The sequence below is a fragment of the Podarcis vaucheri genome, assembly GCF_965113315.1.
Source record: "Podarcis vaucheri genome assembly, chromosome: 3".
Classification (NCBI taxonomy): Eukaryota; Metazoa; Chordata; class Lepidosauria; order Squamata; family Lacertidae; genus Podarcis; species Podarcis vaucheri.
In genome coordinates, this window is record NC_138761.1 from 39,992,769 (window position 1) to 40,003,058 (window position 10,290).

Below are 10,290 nucleotides of genomic sequence, written 5' to 3' on the forward strand. Positions count from 1 at the left end.
TGTGAACCCACTCCAGACTTTTTGGGTTGACATCAAATAGCCAAACTTGATAACTAGGTGCCATCATCACATGCTGGCTACATGATCTCCACTTCATAGGCTCATGTAGCCTGCAAGAACCACTCGCTATTTAAAACAAAAAGCAAGTACTTGTTGCCAAAGCTGCTGCTGAAAGGAATGCAAAAAAGGGATGCTGGGAAGGGGGCTTCTGAATAATATTTTGGGGGTCTGAAAAATCTATTGGGAGCATGGAAAACATTCACCCAGTTTTAATTTTTAAAAACTGTGCAAGAAGGCAACTTAATGAAACGCTGCATACAGGAAACAGGTTTGGTGTGACGTGCTCAAGGCTGCCAATGAATTTATTTGATATTTAAGATCAAAGCCTGGTTGCTTAGGTCCAAGCCCAATGCACTCTTAGCACTTTTTATAAGGGTTAGAAGCAAGGCTGATCAGTCTGTTTCACTGCAACAGGAAAACAGTATACAAGTACATATTGGGAGTATGCATCTATTTCTACTTCAGTTTTCAATCTAAGAACAGTTAGATATATACTCACCAGGCAAGACTAATAAACATGGCATTTTGCAGCCTGAAGGAAAGTGGGGAAGCTGGCTTTGTATAAACACCCTTAAGAATCACTGTGGTACATCAAACACATGCCACTATATATCATTAATAAAAACGGCTGGTATCCAAGGAAAAGAAAAACTCTGTCACTGCTGTTATTTACACTTCTGGCTAGGCTGCAGCCTTTCAAACTATATCACTGGTGAGCAGCAATATTCTGTGCCAGGCAGACAGAGAACACTGTACAAAATGAGAGCATCACTACAGAAAATGCGGCTTCCTGCTGTTGTGATTAAACAGCTTGTCAAGGTACTCAAGCTCTCACAAATGCAGCAATTACAAGGATGAAGCTTATTCGCACTGCAATCTGATACTGAAGAACAGAGGGAGTAGCCCCCGAATACCCAAGTATGCTAATTTGCTCCCTTCACATGGAAGTATGGACTCAGGTTGAGAACACAGAGCTCAGCAAGATAATGAGTGTAAACACACCGACCTAGGACCCAGGCCCACATCACCCAGCAAAACATTTGTAGTAAAGAAAACGGAAGAGCTGGACTGTTTACAGGTCCTTCTCAACAGATGGTTGTTGTTAGTCAAGTAATAAATTATCATTATTAGAGATAAACAACAATATGACATTCTGTAGACATCTGAAGGCAGCCCTGTATCAGGAAGCTTTTAATGTCCAATGTATTGTGTGTTCTTTATATTCTGTTGAAAGCCTCCCAGAGCGGCTGGGGCAACCCAGTCAGATGAGTGGGGTCTAAGTAATAAATTCTTACAAAAACTATTACAGTTCGGAAGTGAATGTTAGCCAAAACATTGGGTGAACATGGGCAGTCACTTTCTCTTAAGTCTAACACTACCTGACAGGGTCAACATGAGAATAAAATAGAAGAGGAACCATATACCCCACCCTCAACTCTTTGGAGGAGGACAAAACAAAAATGCAATAAATAAATTGTAAATAGAAATTCATTTATATAGGAGTTCATTGTGGACCATGCACTAAAATAAAATGTTTGGAGCTCATCTGTAATGGTAATAAAAAAATATTGAGAAAGTCAAAATCATCTAATTATATTTTAAAGCGTTTACTCAATATTGTGGTTATTCTGACCCGGTCTTAATGTGTTTGTGTCAGGGAAAGGTCATCACTCAAACTGCATTACACTTTTGCATGCAGAATGGCACCTCTGGACTTTGTGCCCAGCCTCTCTGAATTCTTAATTGGCTTAGCCCTTAACTCTCTTCCCCATGCTTCATACCTTGCCTATAGTCATCCAATCCTTCATTTCCTCAGCATCTGGAATTTCAGTGGTACATTCTGGGAACCAGTCCACTTGCTCATAAGCGCTAGCCTGTGAACATAGAGAAGATAAGTAAAAAAGAAGACTGTATGCTGCAGCAAAATTTAACTCCTTAATACTTGGAAGTAAACCAGAAGCTCAACACAATCTTTTAAGGCTGAAATTCAAATAATGTCTTTAAGAGAACCATAGTGTTTTCATAACACATGGGCAGGCAAAATGTTTATGTGACAAATAAGAATAAGGAAGTTGAAACAGATTACCAGACAGAGGACAGGATTCACTTAACAAATCCTGTCAGAGGAAGCCCTGAATAAGGACTTCCACTTGCACATCAGGGCTTTCTCCCCTCTCTTCCCCCCACTCCGGGCTCTGCGGGGCAGGGTGGGGTTGACACAGGGGTAAGAGAAGGGAGAATAATTCCATCTGGCAAGCTAAAATTATTGTGCTGATGGAACGATCAGAAGAGCAAAAGGCTGATTTCTGCCCAGAGGTTAGCACCATTTGCAAGATATAAGCCTTCAAACCAGGGGTTGCTGTGCCACAAACTTCCCCTGAGCCAGTGGCCAAAAGACCTCTCCACAACACCTATCAGATAAGTGGAAAGCACAAAAAAACATGTGGAAGGAACAAAATGTGCACATAATTACCTCTGGCTCATCCTGCCAGTTGATGTTGACTTCTCCATCAAATCCTTTCAGAGTCAGCCCCAGACCTCGTCTTCCTTTCTGTTTGGAGGCCTCAACGATCTCTTGTCTCCCCTGGCCATATTTTCCAAGACCTTCACCTTCTCGGAAACCCATTTTGGCCTGTAAGCCAATGCAGAATAAGCTCCTTAGTAATGTCTAACAACAAATTTATACACTACCTTCTGTGCTTAGGCTGAGGACTAGCAGAATAAATAAATAAATCAGGCCATCTTAGGCTCCTGTGATTAAAAAGTATTGAATGCACTTAATGAATCTCACAGAAAACTTCTGCACTCTCCTTCAAGTGTGTTCAACTTAATTAGGATGAAGCTAGATCAACAGAATGAAACATGTAAACACAACAACAAAAATGAACTGCCTTGCTACAAATGAGTAACCTGTGAAGAACTCAATAGCTATTTGCCATTTGTCAAGTTTATAAACCTGTAAGTACTCTGGACAGAAAAGTCTGTAATGAGACTACAGTTGTGATCATGGTCTCTCTCTTTCTGTCTCACACATGTCAGAAGCCCAAAGCAGTTCATGTGAACCTCACAACAGTAAACAGATGGGATTCAGTTAGCCAGAACCCTTCAGCCAACAGTAGGATTTTCAAACTTGTGTTCCAGGGAACTCTGGGGTTCCTTGAAAGCTTATCAGGTACAACTTAAAGCTGTTGTTGTTAAAATACTGAAGAACGGACCATTTTATTATAAAGGCAAGATAGTTTTTTGTAATATTTGGAAGGTCAGCTCTAAAACATGCATGACACTTCATTGAAGTTGTGCACACTTGCCTAGGATGAACTATTCCATATTTCAAAAAAGTTGTTTAAACTATGCACACACAGGAACTCACATGGTACCAAACAGCAACATGACTCCAGTGCTCCAAACAAGGAATTCCATTTGAATCTAATTTATTTTAAAGGTTCATTGCACTAGGAGTCCATCTGAAATTCTGATAGCATGAAGTAAATAAAAAGAAGGGGGCTACAGAGTATGAACGTTTGGATGTAGTCTGAGAACATAGGTGCGCAGAAGTTTTGCTTTTGCTCCTAAGGAAATATAATAATCATGGGTGAAAAGGTTTATAATGCAGATTTCTCTGTCCCAATTCACGCTGTAAATGGCAATACTAAAAGCAAAAGAAGAGTGCTGAAACCACCTCTCTAAAATTCTTAGCATGTAGAAAAACTGAACTTTGGTTCATACCTTTCCCTGAAATGCCTCTTTCCAGAAACTTGCAAAGAGCAGGTAAGGAGACATTTAAGGACAACAAGTATGACGGGGCAGGTAAGTACAACATGGAGTGCTAAGCATATATGTTTCAGCATACATGGTGGCTTTGAAGTGCTACTCAAAACAGATTACCATTCCTTGATTTTGAACCAGATATGCATTCAAATTTTAAAAGTTTCTCCACCACCAACTACAGCCAGAAATAAGCTCCTAAAAATAAATGGTACAACTTGAAACTTAAAGGCAAACTATGTAGTTTGCAACGTGACTGCGACTATGCAGCCTTCCAGCTTTCCTAACTAACTGAAAGAGCACTCTGAACACATATTTGGCCCAGACATGTTCCAATATAATTGGGAAAGGGAATCCTACCAAGTGGATCCCACTGACAGTGCTCTTATTTCCCCCGATTCAGTTTCCACAGGAAAGGGTGCTCTGACCTACCATGAGCTTCTGGGACACGCTGTTATACATGGAGTATCGGGAGGATGTGCCCTGTACAAGGGAGTCTGCGCTGAACTGATTGCTGAAAGAGCCAAGGACAGGCCGCCTCTCACTGATCTCGCCGTCAGATTCGCTGCTGCTTGTGGTGGAAGACTCTGAAAACCAGACAAAGGAAAGAAATGCTCCGTCTATGCCACAGCATAATCAAGTTATTCATGGAGAAGAACATAGATCTATCTGTCTACTCTGGCTGGCAGCAGCTCCCCACGGTTTCAGACTTATCTGGAGATACTGGGGTATGAATCTGGCACTGTTTGCAGGTCAAGCATTTGCTCTACCACTAAACTATGGCACTTGAGCCTTACAGCTCAACTCACTGCTGGAAATCTCTTTAAACTGCCACCAAGTGCTGTAGGAAGCAGACATCCCTCAAACACAATCCTTAGTGTTGCACTGGCTTCATGTGACAAGGAAGGAGATTCCAATTAAACAGCAAGAAAAACTTTCTAGCAGTAAGAGAAGAAGAAGAAGAGTTTGGATTTGATATCCCGCTTTATCACTACCTGAAGGAGTCTCAAAGCGGCTAACATTCTCCTTTCCCTTCCTCCCCCACAACAAACACTCTGTGAGGTGAGTGGGGCTGAGAGACTTCAAAGAAGTGTGACTAGCCCAAGGTCACCCAGCAGCTGCATGTGGAGGAGCGGAGACGCAAACCCGGTTCCCCAGAATACAAGACTACCGCTCTTAACCACTACACCACACTGGCTCTGTTCAAAAGCAGAATGGACTCCTTCAGGAGGTGGTGGACTCTCCTTCGTTGGAGGTTTTTAAGTAGAAGTTGGATGGCCGTCAGTCATGGAGCTGAGTCAGAAAAGTTGTTTTATAGACTGCAATAACAAATGGAAATTCCACTGACTTGTTTGTACCCTATATAGCCCCCAGTGCCTCTGACCTCACATGGTACTCACAATGGTTTAACTATTCTTCTCTGGAAATTAGCAAGCAGGGTTCTAATGATACCAGTTAGTCCATGACTCCATTCTATGTCCAATGAAAGGTTGATTGCAGCACAACCAAGTTTAGATGTGGACAGGCCCATGTGATGTTACCTCTACAGTTACCTTGAGCTCCATGATTACCAAGTTGCGTTTCATCATCTGATGTGGAGCTGAGGGTCAGACCCAACTCTTCGATCCTTTTCTTCTGCCTCTTTAGGGGACTGCTATATTCAGGTTCTGCCCGTCGCTTCATTTTCTCTGCAAGGAGGAAACAAAATATTTAATTATTAAAATATTTCTATATTGCCTATTATAGGGGCATCGCAAGGTGGTGTACAACAATACCAAGAAATACAATACAAATACAGTCAAAATGATTACAATGCAATCCGGTGGACAGTAAAAATATTCTTAAAACCCCAGAATGGCTAGTGGTAATAGAAAAAGTCATAGTAAACAAGAAGGTTTTCACCATGTGCCAGAATAGTTTCAAACACATTCATAAGTGTGGCATAATTTTAGGGCAGTGGAGTATTCAGGTTTTCAGTCCTTATATAGAAACATTCTCTTAAGAAGAAAACTCTTTCCTCTGTGCACTTTCAAGACCGCACATATAAAATAGGAGGGAAATCAGGAAAGCAAACAATTTGCTCTCCATTAATTTAAAAAGAATGAAAACACCTGAATAGGCATTTTCATAGCATGTTTTCATTCCACCACTTTCATCATACACACATCCCAGTAGAACACAGTTCTAATTCAGGTTTCACTGATAAACACACAAGAGAAAAAAACAGCACAATCCTATTGTTTATTCTCATTGAGCCTTACTTCCAGGTTACTGACATACAACTGCATCTTAAGATTGCAATCCTAACCACACTTGCTAGTGAGTAAGCCCTATTAAGAGAGTGGGAGATGCTGCCAAATAGCCATGCACATGACTGTACAGCATGCTCCTTTGAACTCAGAGGGGCAAATTTATAAGTAAGCATGAACAGGACGGAGCTGTAACCATGCAATCCTATACATATCTACTCAGAAGGTTCTACTGAGTCAGCACCAGCTTACTTCTAGGTAAGTGGCTGCAGCCTAAGCTTGTTAAGTTATCACAGTACATAAACAAATAACAAAAGGTGCCCAAAGTATACCACCAGTTTAGCAGGTAGTCCTGAGTTAACAAATTTGTGAAGAACCAGTTTCTAATGCCAGAGCATTGAGAAACCTGGTTATAAATAATGTTATTTATATGAGCTCTCATATATTGCAATAATGTACTGTAGTTGCTAATAAATACATCAAAAGCATTATTTTTTGTTATGGAAGATACACTGATACCACAGCATAATAGGGCTAAATAACACACCACTGAATTTACCACTCCTGGGATCACTAATACTAGGAGAAGAAACATCAACTATGTGGTACAAATTTTCTTGAGGCAAGTGAGGAACAACAGGGACAGCACTGTGGCTATGCTTATTAACGGTGGTGAACACAGCATTGTTCATTTGTACAAATCATAAAACTGAGTAAATTGAATGTTAAACATAAGAACTGAAAGCTTAAAGTTGTATAGGCATAGTAAAATTTCCAGGATGAAGCCATCCCCTTCCAGTCTCCCTGCAATCAGCACGAGAAACAGCAGCTAGTTAAAAGGAGTATCAATGGGAAGATTCTCATTTTAGTTCTTCTATGGGCAACATTTTACAGCACAAATCATATACATGCCTACTTAAATCCCATTCAGTTCACTGGGGCTTACTTCGAGGTACGTAGATATATGATTTGAGCCCATCCATCACTGGGCAATGAGGGATTTTACTGAACAGTAGCACTGAGTCACATTAACTTGGAAATATAAATGAATTGTATAAAAGAACACTGCACAATGCTAGAAGATCTCACAATACATTGGGGGACAGTCTCAAATTTTATTCTGAATATGTACACAGTCTTCAATACCCAACAGAAAGTAAAGCACAGTATTGTAACAGATAGTTTCTTCACAATTTCATCCAGTTGATTGGTTTTATAACAAAACCCATTTCTATGACGAAGCCATTAAGTGCTCAACTAGGAATATGATATTTTAATTCAGATGCCAGCTAGTGTACTTATATTTACTAAACCTTATGGAGGTGGGAGAGATGGCCTTAATATAGCCACCACCACAACAAAACAACACTAATTTGCAAAGAGGACTGAGGGGGGGGGGGAGAGAGAGAGAATCAGAGGAAAACACCAGAGCAAAGGGTGGAGGTGGTTTAGGTAAGGGGAAGAAGTTGGGATTCCAGGTGGAAGCTAAAAGGAGCGTGTGTTTCTGTGCAGAATCCACAGTCTGTGGAGAGCTGCAATCTGACTTCAAGCAGGCTTACCCAGAAGTAAGTCCAAATGAGCTAAAGAGAACTTATTTCCTGGGAAACATGCTTAGCATCTCAGCCTTGGTAAAAGGAGGAAACCGGGAGATGCGAGATGAAAAGGGAGGCGAGGGAGTATCAGGACACAGGGGAGACAGAAACCTATCGAGCGATGCCCTCAGGTCTCGGCTAGGCTAGGAGACATAACGGGGAGAGGCAGGAACTGGGGACGGAGAGGGGCAGACGGGGCGGCCAGCCTGGAGTATTCTCGGGAGCTGCAAACAAGTGGAGACAATCGGAAAAGCAGCGTGACAGGGGCGGCGGGGGGCAGAGAAGCAGGGGCAAAACGCCCCCCCCCCGAGGCTCGTTCGCTCTCCCCGACCCTCCCGGGAGCCCTTGCTACACTCACACGAGGGGAAGGGGGAGGCTCTGTCTTAGGCCGGAGCGGGAGATGAGGGCAGAGAAGACCGCGAAGGCCGAGCCTCAGCCCCCTCCAGACACGCGCCTGGGCTCGAGAGACAGAGAGAGGAAAGAAGGCCGGATCCCCCCAACTCCTCTCCGCCACAGTTCAGTTTCGTTTCCCGGCAGCTCCGCACTGGGACAGGGCCCTTCCTTCGCGCGCGGCGCAAACTAATGACGCAATGGGGAGGCGAGAAGAAGTCCTAGAGAGGCGCAGGGCCTCCTCGTGGCGGGAGGCTGCAGAGTGTGTTGAGGGAGCGGGAAGCATCTCAGAGCTTGCACCTCGCGCAATGAATACTGTAGTACATACAGGGGAGTATTAAGCGAAAACGTAAGTTTCTTGTTCCCCACCTTGCACGATTAAAGTGCAAATTAAAGTTCCCTTTAATTTGACGTTTTAAAGTGCTGTAAATAATAATGCAGCGCATTTGGAATAGTCTGCGTGCTTCACACGCAGAGTAGACCCATGTCCTAGTAACTAGTTGGATATTGTGGAAGATCAGCAGCCTTGCTAATTAGCATAAGGAGAGAAGTCTACGGGGCTGTATTGCTCAGGGAGATACTCAGACCATAGAAATACAATTGGTAGAGAGGTCTCTGATGTTATTTCCCCTCCACTCCTGGGAGGGAAGGAGTAACTGATACAAGAGAATAAACATGACTTCAAACCATATTTCCCCCCAAGACCCATTTATCCTTATTAGAACCCAATAAGGCAGACATATATGCACAAAGTATTTGTTTTTAATGTGATCCCATTGAGATCCCAAGATGAAATTTTGTAGGAAGCTCTTTAAAATATGAAATATTATTTTTTTGGAATTCTTTAATCATATTGATTTTTTTATATCACTATTTAAAAATTTTCAAAACATTAAATTTTGTAACTTAACTTAAAAGTTTAAAGTAAGTCCATCGTGTGCCATATCATATTAAAGCCCATGAAGTTCTGAAGAGATTTGTATTTTTAGTTTTGAATTACTGGGATCTTTTCTTATACTACTTTTAGGAAACAGAAAAATGAAAGCAATATAAAATGGTAAGGTAAATGTCACTGGATCACTTGACATGGAATGCCCCTAAACCAAAAAAGAGAGATGTGCAGAATGCATAAATATGTAACAGATGAAGTCTTTCCAATTTCTGTCCTCCATCTTTTCCCCTGAAAAGTCCAGGTAGGTGACAGAATGGTTAACACCTTCAAACAGTCCAAAACAAATACATACACTAGAAGCAAGCTTCACATGGGCATATCGGTGCAAACCAGAGATAGCTAACCTGTATAGTCCAACAACACCCACTATACCTTGCCCATGGCGGCTGAGTATGATGGGAGGGCCAGAGATTCCCCGTCCCTTGTGTATAACCATGACTTTAAAATACTTGATGCACCAGGAAAGCATTTAAGAATAGACTTGTCCACAGCAAGAGACAATTGATAAGGAGAGTGGTATTTTAAAAAATATGGCCAGGAGCTTTTTCTACTAACAAATTACTACAGGCAGCAACCATTTTAGACATGCCCAATGTGCATGTGCACATCATCCTCAACCCAAAAGTGACATGAAAACATCACCAAAAAGGGGGAGGATGGGGCAGGGGCAGAATGGAGTGTTTGCAGGCATTTTCAATAGTGTTTCACTTAAAACACATAATCCCCATGTCAACTGGGAGATGCCTTTGATCGGATGCATGGTCTTCTTAAGAGTTGCTTCACCCACTACAGTTTGCCTCAAAAATATCAATTCTATATACACTGCTGCATGTCTCCAGTAAGCGCATTCATACACAGTGAACACCCTGTGAAACAGACACTTCAAAGTTGACACACAACTATGCAGATGCAATGTCATGGCAGGGGACGGCAGCTGGGATAGCAGAGCAGAACATCCAGAAAGGTAGCTTCCCTCTTCTGAAACGAGAGTGTGTCCAAAATTGCCAAATAACAGAAATCAATGAGAACTAGGTGCACCATCATGTGTAACAAGGTTGATACAGCAATGCAGTTTGCCTCATTTAACCCATTCCAATAACCTTGTTCCAGCTGATTCCCAAATTGGTGATCATGCGCCAAGGTGGTTTTGAGGGAGGAAGTGCTTTCAGATCATGCATTTCTTGGTAAGAAAACACTGCCACTTTATTAGAATTGGGGAGGGGGACCACACATTCTTATTATATAATTTATAACAAAAGTTAACATAGCTTTATGGCCTATG

General features: G+C 42.0%; 1 protein-coding gene across 1 annotated transcript in view; it reads right to left on the minus strand.

Annotated features, from left to right (window-relative positions):
• CMTR1 (cap methyltransferase 1) overlaps nt 1-8,210 on the minus strand; it is a 33,918-nt gene extending 25,708 nt beyond the window's left edge. The window contains exons 1-5 of the mRNA XM_082214815.1: nt 8,025-8,210; nt 5,379-5,513; nt 4,258-4,412; nt 2,534-2,692; nt 1,842-1,934 (exon numbers count right to left, since the gene is read on the minus strand). Of these exons, the coding sequence (XP_082070941.1) occupies nt 1,842-1,934; nt 2,534-2,692; nt 4,258-4,412; nt 5,379-5,508 (537 nt within the window). The 5' untranslated portion in view covers nt 5,509-5,513; nt 8,025-8,210. The remainder of the gene's footprint in view (nt 1-1,841; nt 1,935-2,533; nt 2,693-4,257; nt 4,413-5,378; nt 5,514-8,024) is intronic.
• Nucleotides 8,211-10,290: the final 2,080 nt, after the last annotated feature.